General features: G+C 38.7%; 1 protein-coding gene across 1 annotated transcript in view; it reads left to right on the forward strand.

The window, feature by feature from the left end:
- SWAP70 (switching B cell complex subunit SWAP70) overlaps positions 1–25,424 on the forward strand; it is a 78,482-nt gene that overhangs the window by 10,997 nt on the left and 42,061 nt on the right. The window contains exon 2 of the mRNA XM_059931107.1: positions 13,889–14,029. Within this exon, the coding sequence (XP_059787090.1) occupies positions 13,889–14,029 (141 nt within the window). The remainder of the gene's footprint in view (positions 1–13,888; positions 14,030–25,424) is intronic.

A 25,424-nucleotide genomic window follows, 5' to 3' on the forward strand; every position in this document is an offset into this window, starting at 1 on the left:
CCCATTTTGTATTTCCTTTGGGGTCTTACTGCAGTCCCAGAGGTGCATAGTAACTGGAAGCTAGAGACGGAAGAGGCTTTGAATGACCTTTTCTCACTTATTCAGTTTGCCCTCTCATTCCCTGTCCCACCCCGCCCCCCAGGAGGGTTATTGTAATCCCCTCAGTGATTATTAACACATTGGAATCCAAATCCTGCAACGTAAGTCTAAGTTAGTCTTTGCCTCAGCTTCCTTTATGTTTCCCAAGGCTTCATTTCATAAATCTATTTTTCTGCTCTGCTTTCTGCTTTATTTCCTTCTTCTCATTCTACCTTCAGATTCCTTTTTTTTTTTAACCCAAAATCTGTGTCTACTTGAAACTGCAGTTTTCAGAAATTAATTTTTAATTGTGGAAAGGTATTTGGGAGTAAATCTGCATATAGTCAAATTTCATATAAGGAGATCTTACAGTTAGGAAGAGATTTCTACAATATCAGAAAAACTAGTTTTTTAGTCTCAAGGTTCTATGCCTTCTTTACCCTTTGCTTCCTTAGGAATATTTAGCTTTACAGCCACAATGGTTTACCAACCAGAAGTGACAGCAGTTAGGATAAAAGTTGTTCTGTCAGATGGACAATGTCGAAGGTATTATATTTCACTGGGTAGGCACCTCTGGGAGGATGGAGCGCTACCTGCATTACCAGGCAGCACATCTCCATCAGTTCTTTTTTTTTTTTTTAATTGAAGTATAGTTGATTTACAGTGTTTTGCCAATCTCTGCTCTACAGCAGAGTGACTCAGTTATACACATATATATATTCTTTTTTTATATTCTTTTCCATTATGGTTTATCACAGGATATTGCTATACATGTGGTATACATTAGGACCTTGTTTATTTATTCTAAATGTAATAGTTTGCATCTACCAACCCCAAACTCCCAGTCCATTCCTCATCAGTGCTTTTCGTTCATAGGGTGTTGTATGTCTCAGGCAGATGCTGTTACATTGGAGTTGAGAGCAGGAGCTGGTAGGCAGCTGACTTAACTCTCAGTGACTTCCTTCAGTGATGATTTGAGAAAATGCTGTTAGATAATGGGACACCAGGCTGTTAGATCGAACTAGGTTGGAATTCTGAAGTTCTTCACTGGGGTGATTTTGGGGAATTTGCTTTGCTTGTTGTATTTAGGACTTGCTGTTAAATGGGAATAATAAGACATTTTAACAGTATACTTGCTTGTATAGATGGAGCTCACAACCTCTATGTATTACAACAGAAGATTTACTAGCCAACTGTTTCTTACCAAACACTGATGTTGAAGAAAATTGATCTACAAAACAGTATATAAATTTGAAGGTTTTAATCTATACCTTTTGCTAGGGACTCTGGGGAAGTGAAAAATATACAGCATTGTCCCTTACCTTGAGGAGTGTGCAGTTTAGTAAAGAAGATAATACATGAAATGACTACAACAAGATAACGTATAAGCAAGTTCTAGAAAGTGTGGAAAATGAGGTCTGTAGGCCATGCTGTCCAGTACATTAGCCATTAACCACATCTGGCTATTGAGCACTGAAAAGTAGCTAGTCCATGGGACTTCCCTGGTGGCACAGTGGATAAGACTTTGTGCTCCCAATGCAGGGGGCTTGGGTTCCATCCCTGGTCAGGAAACTAGATCCCACATGCATGCTGCAATTAAGAGTTCGCATGCCGCAACGCCCACCTGCTGCAACTAAGACCTGGAGCTGCCAAATAAATAAATAAATAAATATTTTTTAAAAAAAAAGAAAAAAAGAAAAAGTAGCTAGTCTGAATTGAGATGTGCTGTAAATATAAAATATACACAGGATTTCAGAGACTTAGTACAAGAAAATAACGTAAGATATCTCTTTTAAAAATATTGATTACATGTTGTAGTTATAATATTTTGGATACATTAGTAAAATTAATTTTACCTCTTTCTTTTTGTGTTTTAAAAATGTGGCTATTAAACATTTTTAATTCCATATGTAGTTTGCATGATATTTCCGTCAGATGGAGCTGCTGTAGAAGTTTAAAGGAAATAGAGAAAAAGATGCAGACAGTTTTAGGGGCTTCCCTGGTGGCACAGTGGTTAAGAATCTGCCTGCCAACGCAAGGGACATGGGTTCGAGCCCTGGTCCGGGAAGATCCCACATGCCGTGGAGCAACTAAGCCCGTGTGCCACAACTACTGAGCCTGCGTGCTGCAACTACTGAAGCCCGCGCGCCTAGAGCCCGTGCTCTGCAACAAAAGAAGCCACCACAATGAGAAGCCCGCACACCGCAATGAAGAGTAGCCCCCGCTCGTGCACCTAGAGAAAGCCCACGCACAGCAACGAAGACCCAACTCAGCCAAAAAATAAATAAATAAATTAATTAAATAAATCTGTAAAAAAAAAAAAAGATGCAGACAGTTGTAGACAAGAAACGTTTCATGGAGGAGATGGAATGTCAGCTGCTTCTGGAAGGAATGGGGCAAATCTTGTCCAGTATAGTCACAGAAAGATGACAGGTATGATGGTGGCATTGTGGATAAGAGCAGGAGCTAAAACTTGGAGTATTTGTGAGCAGTAAGGATATACTCTGGGTGGAGTAGTGTTTAATTTGAGGCATGGTGGAAAATTAGGATTTAAAGGAAGATGGGGTTACATTTTAGACGGTTTCGTTCTTGTACAGAATAGGTGATTAATATGTATTTGTTGACTATGTTAGAATGAGTAGTTTAGAACTGATCCTCTAAAGAGGGGAAGTTATTAATACTTTTTGGGTAGATATATGACAAAGGTAGAGTTTTGAGATTATTCTAACAATGTGGGTGTGTTGACATGAGGGGAGAGGCTGGAGATGGGGAGACCAAGTGGGGCACTGCTGTGAAAGTTGATGCGTGCTAGACTGGGAAGGTGGCAGGGGAATCAAAACCGATATGCTTCCTACCCTCATAGAGCTTGAAGTCTTGTGAGTGATACAGATCAGCAAACCAACAATTCAAATATGATATAAAGTACATAGCGCTGGGAAACACAGAGGAAGGGAACCTACCTAGCCTGTGGTGAGGATTGGAGGAGTTAGGTCAGAGAATGCTTCTAGAGGAACAGTTGTCACTGACCTTAAGAAATGTGTGAAGCTCCTCTGTAAGAACAACTGTGATGAAAGATTTGGAAAGTAAATCCCTCGGAGGCACAGGAAAAAGTGTCAGGAGAGAGAACACTGGTTAGGGAGTCAGGAGACTTGTCTCTGCTCTGTTATTTGTGTGACCCTGGAAGGTTTCTCCTCCTTGCTGGGCTTCATTTTCCTCATTTGCGAAATGTGGAATAGCAGACAAGATCTTCAAGGCTTAGCCTTCTAATTGAACTTTGTCAGCTCGATATGTTTACCACGGTCTTATCCTGGTGAGTGGTCTTTGTTAGGGCCTCAGAACGGAGAATGGGAGCTGCTGCTGGGGGCAGGGAGCCCTTGTTTCCCCAGTCCCACATTCTCTGGTTAGCCAACAGAGAAGCTCACTCAGTGGAGAGAGGAATGGCATTGGGCGAGGGGGCTGAATTGGATCCAGAAATAGGACAAACTATAAATTTAAAAAGTACAAGAATAGGAGAGTCCATAGTTTTGTTGTTAAGGGAATGGTGGTACCAAAGTTAGAATCAGGGTGGGAAACCTGTTCTGGGGAGAAAGGTAATGAACTCTCCTTTGGATTTTTTGGATGTGAGGCAAATTTAGCATAGAAATCTTTCATCTTAGTGATATAAACCAGAGCTCAGTTGATAGGTCAAGACCAGAAAGGGATCTGAGAGTCATTAAGGTGACTTAATGTTTTCAGAATTGAAGCACTTTTTTAAGAACTTGGGGCTCAAAATTGGGCTTTGGGAAATGTCCAGATTGGGAGAATGAAGGGTAAGGGAGGTGACCCCATAAAGGTAGACCAAGATAGAGTAAGTTCTTTGAGAAATTTAGAAAATAGTATATCATGAGACCAAAAAAAGTCTTGAGAGGATGATCCAGACTGCCCAGTGCCAGAGACTTGGGAGAGTGAATTGTTTAGAAGGTATCTATCCCAGGTTGGGTTCTCCAGGAAACAGATGCTGAGACAGAGCTGGGAGTGCAAAAGGGTTATTCGGAAGAAATGCTTATGGGAAAAAAGAGAGGAAACAGGATTGGGAAAAGGAGCTGTCCAGTCATGATACAGACTTAACAAAAGCAGGAGCTCTGGAGCAAAGATGGCCTGTTAGAGGACGTCCACCCTGGGCAGAAATGGTGTCACCAGCTTGCTTAGTCATTGGCTGAGGTGGACCCCGGAAGTACTAATAACTAGAGGCTCTCAGCTAACCACAGTCCTTGTAGCTGGGCAGCAGTTCCTTTCTTGAGTGGTGCAGCTCTGTGTCTACCACAGAATCTTTTTGAAAAAGCTATTTCATAACACTGATAGGGATAGAAAGAAGCCATATTATAGTGACTAGAAGGGGACAAGGGGACAGAGTGGTCAGAGGATGGGGCAGCAGAGGTAAACCTCAGATTTGTGATCTTTATCATCACCTTGGGTGTACACTGTGGCTTCAGATCTCCTCTTGGAGAAGAGTGTACTAAATTGAACTACCTAATTTCTCTGTCTTCTGCTATAGACTTCTCTCTCATACACTGTTAATTCCTCTTGAGTCCTTTCCTAAAAAATCTTTAGTGGAATTTTTAGAAACTGGGCTGCTTTACTAGATCTCAGGTCAGATGAGTACTGCCTGCTAGTTCTGGTAGTGTTAATAACTAATGGAGGTATTGTTTTTTTACTTCAAAAATGACCTGAATTAGAGATTCCAATTAAACAAAAATTCTTCCTGGAAAGAATATACTGGCAGTATAGTGAAATACATTGAAAGACTCACATCTAAATAAAGGTGATAGAGAAGCAAACTAAATGAAACTAAACAACAGCAACAAAAAAAAACAAAAAAAGAAAGAAAGAAAATTCTTAAATGGGACTCATTTAGCAAACATTTGTTGACATCAGGCACTCTCCCCTTGGCACTTTATTAGGTTTTGATATTGCAGGATAGATACAATAAAGATCTTCTCTTTAAGGAGCTTACAGAGTAGTGGGAGAAATAGAAACAGAAACTTACTGGAGTTAAATCTTCTTATACATGATTTATCTTCCTTTTTAAATAAAATATTTATTTATTTAGGCTGCTCTAGGTCTTTGTTGTGGCACGCAGGATCCTTTTTTTTTTTTTTTAATATTTATTTATTTCTTTGGTTGCTCTGGGTCTTAGTTGCGGCATGTGGGCTCCTTAGTTGTGGCATGCAAATCTTAGTTGTGGCATGCATGTGGGATCTAGTTCCCTGGCCAGGGATCGAACCCGGGTCCCCTGCATTGGGAGTGCGGAATCTTACCCACTGGACCACCAATAAGTCCCTGATTTATCTTCTTAAAGACATATGTTTATGCTGTGATCCAGTGGGAGGCTGGAATCTAAGGAGGCTGCCCAGATCAGGAGACTTTGTTGCCCATAGTGTGACTTCTTCAAGAGGCACGGCAAAGCATAGTTCTTTGTGAATGACTCAAGTGAGTTAATTTCATCAACTTTATAGTCCTACAATGATCTCTTCATATTTTATAATTTTATTGGTGCTCTCTAGCTGAAACCCCAGATAGAGAGCACTAATAAAATTAATTTAAAAAATTAATTTAAAAATTTTACATAAATATAAAAGCTTCACTTTTTCTGATTATAAAGGTAGAACATAGAATATTCAAACAACACTTTAAGGCAGAGGTCCCCAACCTTTTTGGCACCAGGGACTGGTTTCATGGAAGCCAATTTTTCCACGGAATGGGGGCGTTGGGGAGGGTATGGTTCAGGCAGTAACGTGAGCGATAGGGAGCTACGGGGAGCAACAGATGAAGCTTTGCTTGCTCCCCTGCTGCTTACCTCCTGCTGTGCAGCCTGGTTTCTAACAGGCCGCGGACTGGTACTGGTCCATGGCCTGGGGGTTGGGGACCCCTGTTTTAAAGTATAGAGACAGGGACTTCCCTGGTGGTCCAGTGGTAAAGAATCCGCCTTACAATGCAGGGGACGTGGGTTTGATCCCTGGTCAGGGAACTATGATCCCACATGCCGCGGGCAACTAAGCCTGTGTGCTACAACTGCTGAGCTCGTGTGCCTCAAGTAGAGAACCTACGTGCCGCAAACTACAGAGCCCAGGTGCCCTGGAGCCTGCGTGCCACAACTAGAGAAGAGAAAACCCACCACCACAACTAGAGAGAAGCCTGGGCACCACAACAAAAGATCCCGCATGCCTCAATGAAGATCCCACGTGCCGCAGCTAAGACCCGATGCAGCCAAAAATAAATAAAATAAATAAATATTAAACAAATCTTTAAAAAAAAAATAAAGTATAGAGACAAAGGTAAAAGCACCTGAAATTCTACCACCAAAGGCAGATGCAGTTAACTTTGCAATGATTTTCTAACATCTTTCGCTCACCATCCTTCCTCCCTCTTTCTCCCTCTGTCTCCCTTACTTCCTACATGTATACACATGCATGCACATATGTGCATATACTCATACATATATATCCTTTTATATAAATAGGATCCTATTTCATATGCTTTTGTAGCCTATTTTCTTAAACAGTGTGTTAGGGTCATGTTTCCATGTCAGTGCACATAGATACAGACACCATCATCCTTTATGGCTATGAGCTATTTCACTGTGTTGATGAGTTATGCTTTAACTACTTTACTATTCACAGATATTCGAGATGTTTTGATGTTTTCAGCCAGGGATGCTGCTAAACTTCCTACAATGCATAGGACACCTCCCCCTGCTCCCCAGCAAAGAATTATCTGGCCTAAAATGTCAGCAGCGACAGAGAAAACCTGCTCTATACCTTCTCCAGTGTTGGGTGTTGGCAATTTTTACTCCCCTGTGTCTGCTTAAACACCAGGTGTTGTTTTTCAGGCAAAAAGTAGTAGCTCTTTTAGTTTGCATTATGTTGATCACTAGCGAAGTTAAGCATCATTTCCTATACTTATTAGTCATTAGCTTCTTTTGTGAATTTTCTATTCGTGTCCATGGTCCATTTTTTTTTTTTTTTTAATTTTATTTATTTATTTATTTATTTATGGCTGTGTTGGGTCTTCGTTTCTGTGCGAGGGCTTTCTCTAGTTGCAGCAAGTGGGGGCCACTCTTCATCGCGGTGCGCGGGCCTCTCACTATTGCAGCCTCTCTTGTTGCGGAGCACAGGCACCAGACGCGCAGGCTCAGCAATTGTGGCTCACGGGCCTAGTTGCTCCGTGGCATGTGGGATCTTCCCAGACCAGGGCTCGAACCTGTATCCCCTGCATTGGCAGGCAGATTCTCAACCACTGCGCCACCAGGGAAGCCCCCGTGGTCCATTTTTAAAATTAGGTGTTCACCTTTTATTTAATAATTTCTAGGAGTAATTTGAATATTGGAGCTATTAGCCTTTTTTGTTTGTTTGTTTATAGTGTCTCTTTTTAAAGGGAAATTTAAGAATTTTTATGTGGTCAAATTTACCAGTATTTTCTTTCTGTTTTCTGAAGAGGGCTAACTTAGTGAATTATCCAAAATAACTTATTAAAGGTAGTCTATTTAGAATGTAATCCAGTGGCATATACTGTAGTTCAATGGTATACGTTCTGTGGACACATCACAACAGACGGTTTTGAGTTAGATATCCTTCCTTAATGTGTCCATAAGTGTTATGCTCCCACTGAGTCCTCCCTTAACCCTCTGCTGGTCACCGAAAAGGATATGGAAGAACAACATTAGGCAGGGTTTCCTCCCTTACTGAGCTGCAGTTAGGTATTTGAGATATTACTGGTATGTGAAACAGAATTCACGTAAGTGCTGAATAGGAGTTCAGTGGACAGAGGGGGCGGTGAAGGTTTCCTAGAGCTTATGAAGAATAACCCAGTCTTGAAGGATGTGACTAGGCAAAAGAGAATGTTTCCAGGACAGGGCATGATTGTGGGACAGGCAGTTAGGAGACCTGGGTTCTTGTTGTTGATTTGTTACTAATCGGTTTGTGACTTAGGCAAGTCTCAGGCCTCAGTCTTTTTATCAGTGAAATAAGGAGATAGCGGTAGGATATTTCCTAAGAGCATTGTCATTGTTAAAGTATTATGGTTTTACTGTGAAAAGAGGATTTTTAGAAAGAATTTGTTCAGCATTTATTGAAAGCTGTCTGCAAGATTCTGAGTAGCACGTTAAGTGCTGTGGGGATGCAAGCATAGGTGAGACATGGGCCTTTCAGAAATTTACAGTCTTATGGGAGAGAGAAAATCATGTGTGGTAGTGTAAGATAAGAAATACATAGTGCTTGGGAAATGCAGAGTGGGGAAGACCATCTTGATTTTGGGTGGTGGAGGCTTCAGAAAGGGATGGCAGTTACGTTAGGTAGAAATGGAGGTGTAGGGGTGATTAGAGCAGAGGCCTGGAGGGGGCATGGGAGTGATACAGGGTTTGTTTGGGGTGCTGTGAGTAAGCTTGTTTGACTAGATCTGTGCAGTTGGTGCAGAGGGGTGGGAAAAAATAAGGCTAGAAATGTAAAGTGGGGCTGGCTTGCCAAGTGACTTAAATGCAGAGCTCAGATACCTCTTTGGTTTTTACTTCCGTAGGCTTTTGATGACTTTCAGACAAGGTGATAATGTGAGGTCAGCAGCCTTTGAAGATTAATTTGGTAAAAGTGTCTAGGATGGTGATTGATTGCATTCAGGGACTGAGTCAGAAGATGACTGAGATTTCTGAGGCTGAGTATGATAAAGATAATTTAACAGAAAGCAAGCAGGCCTTAAGCAGTGACAAGCAGGATGAAAAGATATTGTCGGGAAAGGGAAAATGAGTCCTTGTGGTAAGGGGCGGGACTTCTATTAAGACAATGCTCTTAAGGCAGGGCATAGCACTGGTAGGAAGTTGGTCATTCTGTTAGGAAGAGTTTTCTGGTAATTCGCCATGAGCTTGAAATTTTATAAATCAGACAGGAATTTTCACATTTTAAAAAAAAGGTTGCCCATTATGAATTATAGTTCTGTAATTGTGTCGGTTCAGATAAGCTTGTCGGAATAGCGATCCCTACCCCCCTTTTTTTCAGTGTTGAATTTTGCCCATTGCGCACATCCTGTAAAGGGAAACAGTCTGTGACTGGGGGGCTTGTTTCAGAGAACCTTTGTAATCTCTACATCTTTGGGAGGGAGGAGGGTAAGCATTAGGCACTCATGTGTGTTAAAATACTGTTTAGTCATTCATCATCCTTGATATCGTTTCAGGATAGTTGGAGCAAAATGCTTAAAAAGGGTAAATGGCAAACCGCTGAAAAGGAACAGACCACACGAGCAGTTAATTAGTCATCTCTTGTCAGCGGAGGCCCTGCAGAGGTACTAGCAGACAGCTATGAAGGAACTGGAGACATGAGGGTCTGGCATGGATATGGATCTTTTATTGTAGTAACAATAGTTTATTCTTCAAATTGGGGCCTGAGAGCAAAGTTGCTTAGCAATTATGTGGGCGTTGAAAGAATGGCCTTTGGAGGAGCAGGCATTTGAAGTAGGGTAAATTCAACTTTCTCAAGAAACTTGCAAACACTGATTAGAGTGATTCAGGGGCAGTCCTTTTACAAATCAAGAACTTGTAGTCCTATTTCCTCCTGATTGCTTTTGTCCTCATCTGTTTTCCAGCTTCCTCATCTGGAAAGGATGCTAGTACCTCTTGGAACAGTTTCCCCCAAAGGCGGGTGCTGAGAGATGAGGGCTTCCAGAGAGAGAGTGGTCCCAGGTTTCTAGACGGATGTGTTCTTCACCACTGGATTTAAGTTGGTTCCGCTGAATAGCTCCAGCCATGTTGCTGGGTGCTGGAGAACTGACCGGGTGGGCACCAGTCCATCACTGCACCTTAGCCATAACATACATGCATGGCCACAGCATGCGTGTCACTTTTGTATAGGCAGGGCTCTCTGTTTTTCCAGGAGGAGAGGGAATGTGGCAGGGCAGGGAAAGGGCACCAAAGTATAAGGTTTGGGTTCTAGACCTAGTTTCACGGCACATAAAACTCTGTCATCTGGGGGACATCTCCTTATCTCTTAACTCAGCCTCTTCATCTGTAAAGTAGCAATACCATATACTTTCCAGGGGTGAGACTAAAAGCAACTAATGGATGATGTGAGTCTACTCTAAAAAAGCATAAACTGCTGTTTAAGCTTATGGAGGTTTTACTTCTTGTTATTAGTTTATATTCTGGCCTTCAAGAATTTGTCTTTTTAAATACATTTTACTTTAAAAAAAAAAACTTGAGATACTGTCTAGGCTTTAAGAAAAATTACTGATAAATTTTTTTTAAGGTTTAAAAGATGGCACATTTTTTTTTCTTTTAGTTACAAAACTTTTCCAGTTATCTATTATTCAGTTTGTTATTTTGTTTGAAGAAGACTTCCCAGTTCTAGGCCTTACTAACAATGAAAAAAGCTGAATTTCTGATCTAAATTATAGTTCTTTCTGTTGAGTTCATGAAATGAGTTTGGGTTGATAGTTAAGGATTGAGCTTTTAAAAACATTATTTTTAGAGACAAGTCACCAACTCTTCCTTTTGCAGTGAGGATACTGAGACTAAGCGAGTAAGTAGCAAAATATTCTAATATTTAAAAAGGGTAAATGGCAAACCACTGTACAGGAACAGACCACACGAATAGGGCTGGTACTCAGGTCTCCTCCTCCAGAGTCCTTTAATATAATCTGCTGCCTCCCTCACAGTTTGCTTAACTAAATGAATGTGGTTGAGAAAGTTATCACTGAATTCAGTTATCCCTGTATTTAATTGTCCAAGGCTGAAGTCTAGAGTTTAAATCTAAATCTTCAGTGGGATCACTGGTTGAAGTAAAGCAGCTATGCAAAGATGTTGTTGACTTTAGAAAACTGGAAACATAATGTTCCTTGTTACTAGAGAGTGTTGGACCAGCAATTACAAAACCTGACTTCTAGTCTCAGTTCTCCTAAGTAACCTTAGTCAAGAAAAACAAATTTAATCTCTTTGAGCCAGTACTCACCATCTATAAGATGAGAAGGATGACAATATGGCATCTAATGCCCCTGCCAGGGCTTTAGTTGGAGGATCTGTGAAACCCAAAGGCAAAGAAAGGGATGGGTGTGAGAGAGCTTGGTGTCTGCTTTTTGTACCCTGAGGATTTTGCATTAATCAGTTACTTTTCTCATGTTATTTCTCTATTGGAAAGCTTTCCAATTGCCCTTTGCCTATCCAAAAGCTCTTTTTATTTTAAGGCCTAGGTTACATTTCACTTAATCTGTGAAGTCATTGTAGCACACACTATTCTCTCTGAGCTCATTTATTGCCCTTACATCTTATTCATCCATTAGTCATGGTACATTGCTGTGGAATATGTCTTCCTTTTATACCTAAACTCTACGGAGTAAGTTAACGTAGAAGAAAAAGTGTAGAGTTCAAATATAAGTAGATTTAGCTGTATGGGCTTAAGCTGGCCATTAAGAAAAGTGTGTGTGTGTGTGTGTGTGTATGTGTGTGTGTGTGTATGTGCGTGTGTATGTATACGTGTGTGTATATATGTCTGTGTGTGTGTATGTGTGTGTATATGTCTGTGTATATATGTGTGTGTGTATGTGTGTATATATATGTGTGTGTATGTGTGTGTGTGTGTTTACTTTTTAAAATAGTTATTATGTTTTTGAATACGTAAAATTTTTTCCTAAACTTAATGAAAAGGGAGATACAGTAAGAAATCTTTTGCTCCTGGTCTGCAGTCATACTAGTTTTCTCCCCATGGTTACTCGTTTCTTATATATCCTTATAGAGTATCTTATTTCTTCTTCCTTTTTCTTTTACACAAAAGATAACACACTATATGTAGTCTTAGGTATGTTGCTTTTTTCACTTAAGTTATCTTGTAGATCTTTACGTATCACTACCCAGTGAGTTCCTCACTGTTCTTAACGTTTTATGGACGTACCATAGGTTAACCTGTGGTTGGGAATTTTTACTTGAATAAAGTCCCAAGTAATTTTAAAATGTGAATGACTGTTGAGCCTTATGTGAGGAGTATGCTCTATATTTCCATGGTATGTTGCAGTTTTTAAGCTCCTTACATTCCTGAAGTTGATTCTCACAAAACCTTTTTGAAGGTAGATAATTACTCTGTAGGTTTTACTAGGTAAATAGAGAAAGGAAATGTCTAAGATTTTGCTGACTGTGGTGCAAGATTCAGTAAAAGCTCCACCGTGCCCTTTTCATGTGCTCTACTACTGGCAAATAGAAGTTTTACTTGAGAAAAACAGCCTGCTTTGTAGGGGCTGATAGAAGTCTTCATTACTTCATTTATGACCATTTGTGAGTTTACTTCCTTTACTTTACTTACTTCCTTAAAACCAGTAGAGCATGTAGAAAAGGATCTCCACATAAATGAAGCTTTGAGAAACAAAACAAATGTAGAAAGAAGATATGCAAATGTTTTTTTATAGGTTAATTTTTTTAATCTTAAAAAATTCTAACGAAATATGTGTATGCAGAAAAAAGTAACTTGCTTTATGGAATTGAAAGTGTTCATTGAGATGAATTTGGCTCCTTAAGCGATTAAATGGGTAGGGCTGAGACAAATAGGGAAGATTTCAACCTGGGATTTAACATCTAATAAGATTCTGTGTTAGAGGCAGCATGGCCTTAGCTATGTAATTTGACCTGTTTAGAATGCACAAATGGGATAGAAGGGATTTAAGTTTTATATTTAGATGTTCATTTATAAATTTATTTATTTATTTTAGCTGTGTTGGGTCTTCGTTTCTGTGCGAGGGCTTTCTCTAGTTGCGGCGAGCGGGGGCCCCTCTTCATCGCGGTGCGCGGGGGCCACTCTTCATCACGGTGCGCGGGCCTCTCACTATCGCGGCCTCTCTTGTTGCGGAGCACAGGCTCCAGACGCGCAGGCTCAGTAGTTGTGGCTCACAGGCCTGGTTGCTCCGCGGCATGTGGGATCTTCCCAGATCAGGGCTCAAACCCGTGTCCCCTGCATTGGCAGGCAGATTCTCAACCACTGCGCCACCAGGGAAGCCCTAGATTTTCATTTAATAAGAAACAAGATGAGTACTGAAAGAGCCCAGACTGCTCACTCAACTATCTGAATGTTAAAGTGTGCACTTCGATTATTGCAAGACCAGGATGCAGATTTTCGACAGAATATTTTCAACCATTTTGGTGACTTCTGAGATTTTTTTGCTATTGATTTTTCATGTATTTCTAAATTGGGCCCTTGATTTCTTTCTCTTTTTATACTTATACTCTTTTATACTCATCCTGAAAACTTAGCCTAGCATCATAGAATTTTAGAGATGTTTGGATGCTTAGAGATTACTAATTAATATCTGGTATATTTGTATATTAACTTGGCCCTTTATGTTGAACAAAGGAGAGAATTGAAGCCCATAGAGGTTGTGGCTGGGCCCAGGTCAGCCACCTTGTCCAGAACCCCCAGCTGCAGCTGTTCAGAACCAGGTTCTTCCTCTTACAGCTCTACTTGACGGACTGCTTTACTTGGGGAGAAGTTTAATTTTAAACACATTCTCTTGTTCTTTCCCCCCTTTTTCTTTCTAATGTGGGCCAATTAATAAAAGACTACAAACAGTCTGGTAGTCACAGATCTTGCCTGGAGCCTGGCTCATTGTAAGGCATGTAAGAGAGACTTGTTTGAAGTGGACCAAAACTGGGGAGGGAATGAGACACTATGGGTAACAGGTGGGGAGCTGGCAGCTGGCAATTTATTCTTCATCTTTCTCTCCCCAGGACAGGGAGCAGCCAGTTGTGTTCGGACAGTGAAGGTGCCACGTGCTGGTTAGTGGATGCCTCTAAACTACCCTCTTTCTCCCTTAGGTTCTTTCCCATAACCTGTGCACAGTGCTGAAGGTTCCACATGACCCTGTTGCCCTTGAAGAGCACTTCCGGGATGATGATGAGGGGCCTGTCTCCAATCAGGGCTACATGCCGTATTTAAACAAGTTCATTTTGGAAAAGGTATGACTCTAATCTTTTCTTGCTTACAGCATTGTTCAGATTGCACATTTCAAGTGGGCCCCATAGCCCCTTGTTGGTGAGTTCACTAAGGAGTTTAGGTGTGAAGCATCACGAGATAAATCAGAAAGGAAAGAAAGAATGAGACTGACAGTACTTCCTATTTCTCTCTCTTCTCCAGTGCCTTCTAAAACTTCGTTCGGTATTTTTACGACTTGGCTCTTTTTTGGAAATTAAGTATTTTGTATTAATCTGTACCCGTCTTCTCTTAGGGAGCTGTTTTTTCTTTTTAAATTCTGGTTCCACATGTACTGGCAATGACTGTTAAAGCATGGATATGATGGGGTAAAATGTGATGTTAATTATCTTTATAGATATCATACAGCAAAGCTTTCATCCTAGACTTTTTCGGGTGCCACTTGGATGTTTCCTCTGGGATATGTTATGAGTAAAGATGCTGTAAAAAATGATTATGTGTTTGGAAGCCATATTGGTATTTTCTGCTGGGTTTGGTTTCTCCCTTGGTTTGGATAATTAAAAATTGGCACATTAAAGTTTTGACTTTAATGTTCTTTTATTTTTTTAAAGAAAATCTAAATTGATGGCACGTTTAATTAAAAACATTGGTGATTAAAAAATTACAAAAGGTAGCTTTGTTATTAAATAGGCAATTAATACAAATATATGAAATAAAAAGTAAAATCTCTTTACCCTTTTTAGTCTGACTCTACAGGAGTAACCACTTTTAACTGTTTGATGAATATCTTTGCTGACCTTTTTATAGACATGCAAATACACACCTATACAATACATAGTGTTTTGTTTCTGTACCAATAGGGTCATGCTACATATAGTTCAACTTACTTTTTTAACTGAACAATATATTAGTGTCATCTTTCCATATCATGTACATTTAGTTTAGGTATGAAAGTAATCATATATGCACATGAAGGGTTGGGAATTACTGCTTTTGCTTATTTATAACACCAAGCTTGAAATTTTTGGATATATGTCAAAAATGTCTTTCAAAAAGTGACAGAGATAATACTTTTAAATTAAAAATAAAACACATTAAAAAGCCTGTTTTCCAATCACCTAAATGCTGTAACTATTGACATATTTTTTTCTGTTGACTTTTTTGGGATTTTTATAGCTATTTATATGTATAAATTCTTTTTATAGTTGTGTCTTTTTTATAATAGCAAAGTACAGTAATTAAAATTTATAATAATAATTCAAGTTACTGGTATGGAAAATACCAAAATGTTGGTCAGCATTCTTTTTAAAAATCACATTATATCTTTCAGAAATTTTGCAGCAAAGATTGTCAAAATTACAGTGTATTCATCTAAGTAGTATTCTTTGTACCTATCCCTATTATTCCATATCAGCCTCACAATACAATTTTTTGCTCTTTATTTGTGTGTGTATGTTTTATACATATACTTGGTCATGCTTTAATTAGAAACAACTGCAGAGGGAGAAACCACACCATAATGAAATGAAAGACTTGATCAAACTCACAAAAGCCACATATTGTGTGATCCAATTTATGTGAAATGTCCAAAATAGGCAAACACATAGAGATATAGAATAGATTAGTGGTTTCCAGAGGCTGAGGGGAAGTGGGAATGGTGAGTGACTACTGATGGGTTTGGGATTTCTTTTTGGGGTGATGAGAATGTTCTAGAGTTACATAGTGATGATGGTTGCAAAACCTTGTGAATATATTAAAAACTACTAAAATGTACACTTTAAGGGTGAATTTTATGGAATGTGAATTATATCACGATAAAAAAGATTCAAACAAATTATACAGAAACTGATGTGTGAGGTTTCAAAACTTCACAGTATGATGCTGTACTATTTTCTAAAGCTTTTTTGGGCTGCCTTTCTGTTTACTAATCAGGTAGCTCATTTGTGTTTGTAGTTGTATTATAAGTAAATATGTCTTTTTTTGTGAAGAAATTCTTTTTATTTATAAAAAATTCCCCCAGCTTTATTGAGATATTATTGACGCCTAATGTATGTAAATTGAAGGTGTACAACGTGACTTTTTTTAATATAAATTTTTTAAAAATTTTATTTATTTTTGTCTGCGTTGGGTCTTCATTGTGGTGCATGGGCTTCTCTTGGCGGTGGCTTCTCTTGTTGTGGAGCACGGGTTCTAAGTGTGTGGGCTTCAGTAGTTGTGGCTCTCGGGCTCTAGAGCGCAGGCTCGGTAGTTTTGGTGCATGGGCTTAGTTGCTCCGTGGCATGTGGGATCTTCCTGGACCAGGGCTCGAACCCGTGTCCCCTGCATTGGCAGGCGGAGTCTTAACGAGTGCACCACTAGGGAAGTCCCCCAACGTGATGATTTGATATATGTATATATTGCGAAATGATTACCACGGTAAAGTTAGTTGTGTTATTATTACCTCCCATAGTTACCTTTTTTTCCCCCTGTGGTTATAGCTTTTAAGATCTACTCTCTTAACAACATTCAAGTATATAGTCCTGTATTGTTAATTATTGTCACAATGCTGTGCACTAGATCCCAGATCTCATTCATCTTAAAGCTGGAAGTTTGTACCCTTTGACCAACATCTCGCCATTTCCCCTACCCCCCAGCTCCTGACAACCACCATTCTACTCTCTTATTTCTTTGAGTTCATTGTTTTAAATATTCTACATATAACTGAGAACATATAGTATTTGTTTTTCTGTATCTTAAAGAAATTCTCTTAACCATGATTAGTTACAACAGCTTCAGAATCCTTGAGTTTACCGTTTGATATTTCTGCACTAATTTAAATAAAAGACAAGAGGTTTTGAATACAACCATAGTGGTGAGAACATTTACACTCCATGAACAACCCCTAAGACAAGTGGTTAGGATATGGTGCATGCCCAGATCCCACAGAAGGGGTTAAAATTAGGTATATCCCTCTTTTTTTCTCCCAATAGCTATTTTAATCAAGTTTAGGCCCTATGAACTAGAAACAAGACAGTCAGTCTGCAATGGACCATCAAACCCAAAGGACTCCCTTTTCTCTGTGCGTCTAGGACAAACAACGGCTAGTTCCCTAATTTTTTCCCCTAAAGTATGTGTTAGCACTCTGGCATCATGGACTTTAAATAAATAAAAATAAAAACTTATTGTCTTCCCTACTTTTAAAATACAAAAATGTATTTGGAACAGATACTATAACCTCATCATATTTTTACTTTTTAAAAAATTTCCATTTATTTAAACTAAAATCAAAACCAAAGACAGTTCACATAGTAAATATGTCTTATATTCAGCAAATGTTTGATGACCTACTGTGTGCACGTGTTTAATATTAAAAACTAAAGACAATAAGCAGAATTATGTCTGTTATTAAAATATATAGAACAGGGACTTCCCTGCTGGCACAGTGGTTAAGAATCTGCCTGCCAATGCAGGCGACATGGGTTCGAGCCCTGGTCCGGGAAGATCCCACATGCTGCGGAGCAACTAAGCCTGTGCGCCACAACTACTGAGCCTGTGCTCTAGAGCCCAGGAGCCACGACTGCTGAAGCCCGCGCACCTAGATCCCGTGCTCCGCAGCAAGAGAAGCCACCACAATGAGAAGCCTGCGCACCGCAATGAAGAGTGGCCCCCGCTCACCACAACTAGAGAAAGCCCGCACGCAGCAACAAAGACCCAACGCAGCCAAAACTAAATAAAATAAAATAAATAAATTTATATATATTAAAAAATATATATATACATATATATATAAATAAAACATACCGGGGGATTCTCAGAAGTCTGGAAATTACTTTGTTTTTCAGTGCTAGAATTTGTGTGGGCTGGACTAGTAGATAGAGAAACATGGTTGAATATCTTGAAATGCTGTACCCTGATACCACATTTTGTTCTCCTTGATGTAACTCTCTTTAAACATCTTGAATTTTAAAGTTTTAAAATGTTCTTTGTTTTAGTATTTAGGTATTTAAAAGTTTTGTAACTGGGGGAGAAAATACAGCAGTATTTAAAAAGTCCAAAATTAGCCACAAAATTTGGAGAAAAACTTTATTCACAGAGCAAGTGAGGATGTGATGAAACAGTGAGCCCTTGTTTATTATTGCTTAGCCACCTGGAGTGGAATTTTGCCTGGCCTTCAATCCAAATAAAGCAGGCAAGGTTTTCGTGGTGTGGGTTTAAATTGAGCAAAGATTTGTGCCTTGTTTTGAAACTTGGTTGAAAAAAATGCCAATAGTGACTGAAGAACGTTAACATAAAAACTTAGAGATTGTCATCAGTTATGCAATGAAAATATGAAATGATTAAACATTTGCAAGATGTGCTTTCCTATATATATGTGTGTGTGTGTATAAAGTCTCATTTGATCCTCATGGTAATCCTGTGATGCTGCATAACTGGAATTATTATCCCCATTTAACTCGGGAGGAAATAGAATGCATAAGGTTGCCTAGCTAAAAAGGGGTAGATAGATTTTGAAACTAAGCCATTTCACTTCTAGACCAGTGTTCTTTTAACTATATGTACTATTGAGGGATTAATTACTCCCTTCCAGAATTAATGTGTTCCAGTTACTGGATATGTAGGGGCAGGGGCAGAATGGTTTAAAAGCCATTCTGATCATCTCAAACTATCTCAGCCTCCTTCTAGTTCTCTTAGGTTCTTTCTCAAGTGTTTTAAGGTGATTTTTTTCTTCTTAATTAGTATCTGGTGTTCCTCAGTGTTCATTTTGCTCATTTTTCCCCCAGGTTATTTGAGAGATTTTCTGCCTTTGCCTAAGAGAATTACTCAGAAGGGGTTGAGACCAAGAGATAAATTATAATGAAACTTGCTTTGCAAAAAGTAATTTTTCTATTTGGTTTCTATATTTGCTTCTTCAGAGAGAATAATTCCTGTTTTTCTTTACATTGATAGAATTTATTTTCAGCTTTTCTGAGGCTTCAGATGATTAACATGTGTGTTCTTGTAGCAAATATTTTGCCTCCGCTGATTGTTAACTTTTTTTTTTATTTGTTAAATTTCTTCTTTAGTAAAGAATAGGATTCTGGGGACTTCCCAGGTGGCGCAGTGGTTAAGAATCCACCTGCCAATGCAGGGGACACGGGTTTGAGCCCTGGTCCGGGAAGATCCCACATGCCGCGGAGCAGCTAAGTCCGTGTGCCACAACTACTGAGCCCGCACGCTTAGAGCCCATGCTCTGCAGCAGGAGAAGCCACCGCAATGAGAAACCTGCACACCACAACAAACAGTAGCCCCCGCTCGCCACAACTAGAGAAAGCTTGCGCACAGCAACGAAGACCTGATGCAGCCATACATACATACATACATAAATAAATAAAAGAATAGGATTCTGTGAACATCTAGGAAGAATTTTTTGTGAGCTTCCCCCCACCCCCCTTTTTTTTTGGGTAAAAAAACCACTGCGCCTGGCTTATCTGATAGTAATTGAAGAAAGTGTTATATTGTTAACTTTTTACTATTGAGCCCTAGTAGACTACATAAAAAACTAGTTCTGCCTCAGCATGTTTATGAGGCAAACTAAGCCTTTCATGAGATTTAATAGCCTAATAGGCTTTTTGGTCCAAATCATGGTCAGTTATTTTCCCTGATTCTACACATTAAAGGTTGGTCTGGGCTATTTGATGATTAAAAACCAGTAATCCATTGGCAATAAGCCAAGTCCTAATTGGGGAATTTGCTGCTTTCTAACATAATCCTTTTTTTTTTGTTTGTTTTTTTGGGAAACATACACACACACACACAAAAGAAAAACACACAAAGGGAAAAATTTTTGTTCAATATAATGTCCCTTTTCTAGAGTCTAGCAGTCTCTGCTTTCTGTTTTCCTAGGCTGGACATTTTTACTTTTTTACCGGATGCTTGCTCTTCCTGTGTTAGTTATAGTTCTCCCATAAAATGAGTTTTCAAATTCCTTTTAGTGGAATGAATATGCCTTCGCACTCAAAATGTTGTCAAATGTATGCCTAACAAGTGTCATTTAATAGGAAGGGGTACTGCTCTTAGTTAAGTTCCCCAAACCATGCTTTTGTACAGTTCTTTCTTATTGTCCTATAGCCTATGTTACTTTTTTCTTTCATTGTTGCTTGAAAGTTATATAGTATTAATTTGGTACAGTGGTCAAGGTGGACTCTACATTTTGATCAGATTTGTAAAGTTATACAGGACTAAAAACTTCGGAGTGATTAAAGAGGTTCCATGCTGAGAATATGGATGACTTTATGTCATTGAATACTTTGGCCAGCAATATAAATCTAAGGGTGATATAGTTTAAAGAAATATTGTTTTCAAAAATAGCAGCTTTACTGAGATGTAATTCATATACCATACAGTTTAACTACTTAAAGTGTACAATTTGGTGGTTTTTAGTGTAGTCACATTTTTGTGCAACCATCACTAAAATCAGTTTTAGAAGATTTCATTACCCTCCCTCAAAAAAACTGTACCCATTAGCCCTTACTCTCGTCTCCCACGGCCCTAGGCAACCACTAATCTACTTTCTACCTCTATGGATTTACCTATTCTGAACTCATACAATATGACTGGAATCATAATATGTGGCCTTTTGTGTATGTCTTCTTTCACTTAGCATCATGTTTTCAAAATTCATCCATGTTGTAGTACATAACAGTACTTCATTTCTTTTTATGGCTGAATAATATTTCATTATGGATATACCATATTTTGTTTGCACATTGGGTGATGGACATTTGAGTTTTTCCCACTTTTTGGTTATTATGAATTTACTGCTGTGAGCATGCATGTTCAAGTTTTTGTGTGGATGTATATTTTCAGTTCTCTGGTATATACCTAGGAATGGAATTGCTGGGTCATGTGGCAACTCTGTGTTTAACCTTTTGAGAAACTGCCAAGCTGTTTTCCAAAGCAGCTAGGCATTTTACTTTTCTACCAGCAATGGCTGAGTGGTCCAATTTCTTCATATCCTCACCAACATTTTTTTTTTATTATAGGCATTCCAGTGGGTATGAATCTTACTGTGTTTTGATTTGCATCTCCATGATAATTAATGTAAAATACTGTTTTTAAAGTTTTTTTTTATTGTGAAGGCAATAACAGGATATTGTTGAAATTAAGAAAAAAAAGGAACTTATTAAGAAAATATGTATCACCCATAACTTTAACATATAGAGGTGGTTACTGTTAACATTTTGATATGTTTGCTTTGAGTTTTTATTTTTTATTTTATTTATTTTTTTGGCTGCGCTGCACGGCTTGCGGGATCTTGGTTCCCCAACCAGGGATCGAACCCAGGCCCTTGGCAGTGACAGCACAGAGTCCTAACCACTGGACTGCCAGGGAATTCCCAAGTTTTTATTTTTTAAAATATGTTTTTATATATTATTTTTCAAGTTGGGATCATATTGAACACTTAACATTAATATTGTCTGTTCCATATCATTAAATTTTTTTAAAAAGACGTTGAGTATACAGATGCTAACATTTATTTAGAGTCTATTGTGTATCAGGTACTAAATGTTTTAAACAGGTTTCTAATTAAGTCTTTATGTCAACTCTGTAGGTTAAGTACCATCATTACCACCATTTTAAAGATGAGACGGACCTTGGGTTAAACTGCTTGCCCAAGGTCACCCAAGTACTAAGTGGTATTCAGTGACTGTATAATAGTTTTGTACTGTGACTTTATAACCATTCCCTTTTTGGTGGACTTTTAATTTTTTTTCCCACTCTTATAAATAATAGTGACTATCCTAGATAAATCTTTATCTGACTCGGATTCACTTGTTAGGATAGATTATTTGAAGTAGAATCACTAACCAAAGAGTTTGAATGCTTTCTGAGAAAAAAAATTTCTGCCATCGATTTCTAAAGCGTCAAATTGGCCAGTTTCCCTGTCTTCTGAGAACTGTCTCTGTTCCACAGCCACTTTAGTCTTGAGCTGGTTTGTATGAAATTTCTAGTTCAGAGAACATGTGAGTTTAGTTTTGTAAATACTTTTAGTGCTTTGAGTCAGAATTGAGGTGATACCTTATTCTTCATATGTATGAATTTTGGTGTAAAGTAATTATATGTTAAAAATAAGAACGACTCTACACTTTCTTTCTGGGAAATTATCCTCCATTTGGGCACCTTGAAACCACTAGCAGCCATTATTATTAAATGTGAGACTATTGATTTAATATGTGTGATACAAACTGGAATTTTGGAGCACAGTTTGTAATTGTAGATGAGATGGAGTATGGAATCATAGATTTCTAGACCTTTTGTAGTTAGAACAGACCTAGAGACCATTTCAATTTATGGATTTATTTTCATTGAGGGAATATTGAATATTGAATCCATACCCTTCAATGCCTTGCTGTTGTTTTAAGGTAAGTCCAACATCTTTATCATGGCACACAGGGCCATGTTCAATATGGCCTCTGCAACCTCTCTAGCCTCCTCTTCTTCCTCTCTCTTCCCTTCTTGTTCACTTCAGTCCAGCCACCTTGACCTTCCTCAGATTACTAAGACCCTTCCTGCCACAGAGTCTTCAGACATGCTGCTTCCTCTGCTGTAAAGTTTCCTCCACCCGTAATGTGGAGGTCTTGGCTTGATTGTCACTTCCTCAACGAGGTTTCTCCAGGTAGCACCCCACCCATTCTAGACCTAACCAGCTTTCCTGTAATGTATGCTTGCAACGTTTTGTGCTTTTCCTTTTTGCCACAGTTTTCACCACATAGGTGGTTGTGTTATTGCTGTATAGTTTGATATCTTATTACCCGCCTGGAGTGTAAGTTCTGGGATGGCAAGGACTGTTTCACCCATGTCCCACACTGTTGATTGTTTCCTTTGTGTGCAGGAGTTTTTAAGTTTGATGTAGTTTTGTCTGTTTTTGCTTTTGTTGCCTGTGCTTTTAGAATCATACCCAATAAATCATTGCCCATTCCAATGTCATGAAGCTTTTCCCCTATATTTTCTTCTTGGAGTTTTATACTTTCAGGTCTTACATTTAGATCTTTACTCCGTTTTGGACTTAATTTCTGAACATGGTGTAAGATAAGGGTCCATCTTCATTCTATTGCATGTGGATATTCAGTTTTACCAATACCACTTGTTGAAGAGATGGTCCTTTCCTCATTGTGTGGTCTTGGCACCCTTCTTAAAGCTCACTTGACAGTATACATTAGGGTTTATTTCTGGGCTCTCTATTCTGTTCTGTTGGTCTGTATGTCTGTTTTTATGCCAGTACCATACTGTTTTTTGTTTTGTTTTGTTTTGGTTTTTTTTGGCTGTGCCACATGGCTTGTGGGATCTTAGTTCCCCGACCAGGGATCAAACCCATGCCTCCTGCAGTGGAAGCGTGGAGTCCTAACCACTGGACTGCCCGGGAATTCCCCAGTACCATACTGTTTTGATTTCCTATTAGTTTTGTAATAGGTTTTGAAATCAAGAAGAATAAGGCCTCCAACTTTGTTCTTCTCAAGATTGTTTTTTGTTTTTTGTTTTTTTAATTTTTTGGCTGTGCCGCAGGGCATATGGAATCATAGTTCCCCAACCAGGGATCGAACCCACACCCCCTGCATTGGAAGCGCGGAGTCTTAACTGCTGGACTGCAGTTAAGGGAAGTCCCATCTCAAGATTGTTTTGACTATCATGGACCTTTGAGATTCCATATGAATTTTAGGATGATGTTTTTTGTTTCTGCAAAAAAAAAAAAAAATGCCTTTGAGATTTTGACAGGGATTGTGTTGAATCTGTAAATTGCCTTGGATAGTATAGACGTTTTAATAATATTAAGTCTTCTAGTCCATGAGCATAGAGTGTTTTTCTATTTATTTGTGTCATCTTTAATTTCTTTGAGTAATGTTTTGTAGTTTTCAATGTACAAGTCTTTTGCCTCCTTGGTTAAGTTTATTCCTGAGTATTTTATTCATTTTGATGCTATTGCAAATGGGATTGTTTTCTTAATTTTCTTTTCTGATTGTCATTGTTAGTGTATAGAAACACAACTGATTTTTGAGGGTTGATTTTGTATCCTGGAAGTTTGCTGAATTGGTTTATTAGTTTTAATAAACCAATTATTGGGTGGAATCTCGAGAGTTTTCTACATAAGAAAAAGCATTTTATCTGCAAACAGAGATAATTTTGCTTCTTTCTTTCCAATTTGGATGCCTTTTATTTCTTTTTCTTGCCTAATCTCTCTGGCTGAGTCTTTCTGAACTGTGTTGAATAGAAGTGGTCAGAGTGGGCATCCTTGTCTTGTTCCTCATCTCTTCTCTAAGAGAAGAGAAAAGCTTTCAGTTTCTCATCATTGAGTATGATGTTAGTTGTGGACTTTTCATATATGATCTGATATTTTCTTTTTTTAAAGGTGTAAATGCCATCATTTGATATACTTCTACCTTTGATCATGATTAAACTAAAGAATAGTAGATTAGAATATAGAGGAGTAATGAGCCAAACAGACAATTTATTAAAATTAAATAAGACACAGAACTTGCACCAAAAAGCCACTATTTATTTCCTGGGAAAACTAACTGATGGAGAATTTGCTTGGTTTCTGATCCCATTGCAGTCTGACTTATATCCAGACTTCTCAGCTGTCTTGAAGGTAACTAACTAGTGACCACTGAATTGCAAAACCGGTAGTCTTTTCTTAAACTACTCCTCCTTAATTTCTCTGTAGCATTTGGCACTGCAGTAGCCCCTTCTTATCCATTGTTCCTCTTTCCATGGTTTCAGTTACCTGTGGTCAACCGTGGTCTGAAAATATTAAATAGAAAATTCCAGAAATAAAGAATTCATAAATTTTAAATTGTGCACTGTCCTGAGTAGCGTGATGAAACTTTGTGCCTTTCTGCCCTGTCCTGCCTAGGACACCAGGACATGAATTGTCCCTTTGTCCAGTGTATCCCACCCATTAGTCACTTAATAGCTATCTGAGTTATAAGATCAACTGTTGGGGTATTGCAGTCCTTGTGTTCAAGTAACTCTTTTTTTTTTTGGTTGTGCTGCGAGCCTTGCAGGATTTTAGTTCCCCAACCAGGGGTTGAATCGGGGCCACAGCAGTGAAAGCGCCAAGTCCTAACCACTGGACTGCCAGGGAATTCCCAAGTAACTCTTATTTTACTTAAAAATGGCCCCAAAGCACAAGAGTGGTGATGCTGGCAATTCAGATAGCCAAAGAGAAGCTTTAAAGTGCTTCCTTTAAGAGAAAAGGTGAAACTTCTGTACTTAATAAGGAAAAAAAAAAACCTGTATGCTGAGTTTGCTAATATCTATGGTAAGAATGAATCTTCTATCCGTGAAATTGTGAAGAAGGAAAAAGAAATTCTGCTGGTTTTCTTGTTGCACCTCAAACTGCAAAAGTTATGGCCAAGTACATGATAAGTGCTTAAAGATGGAAAAGGCATTAAATTTGTACAGTAA

This window comes from Balaenoptera ricei, chromosome 8, assembly GCF_028023285.1.
Source record: "Balaenoptera ricei isolate mBalRic1 chromosome 8, mBalRic1.hap2, whole genome shotgun sequence".
NCBI lineage: Eukaryota > Metazoa > Chordata > Mammalia > Artiodactyla > Balaenopteridae > Balaenoptera > Balaenoptera ricei.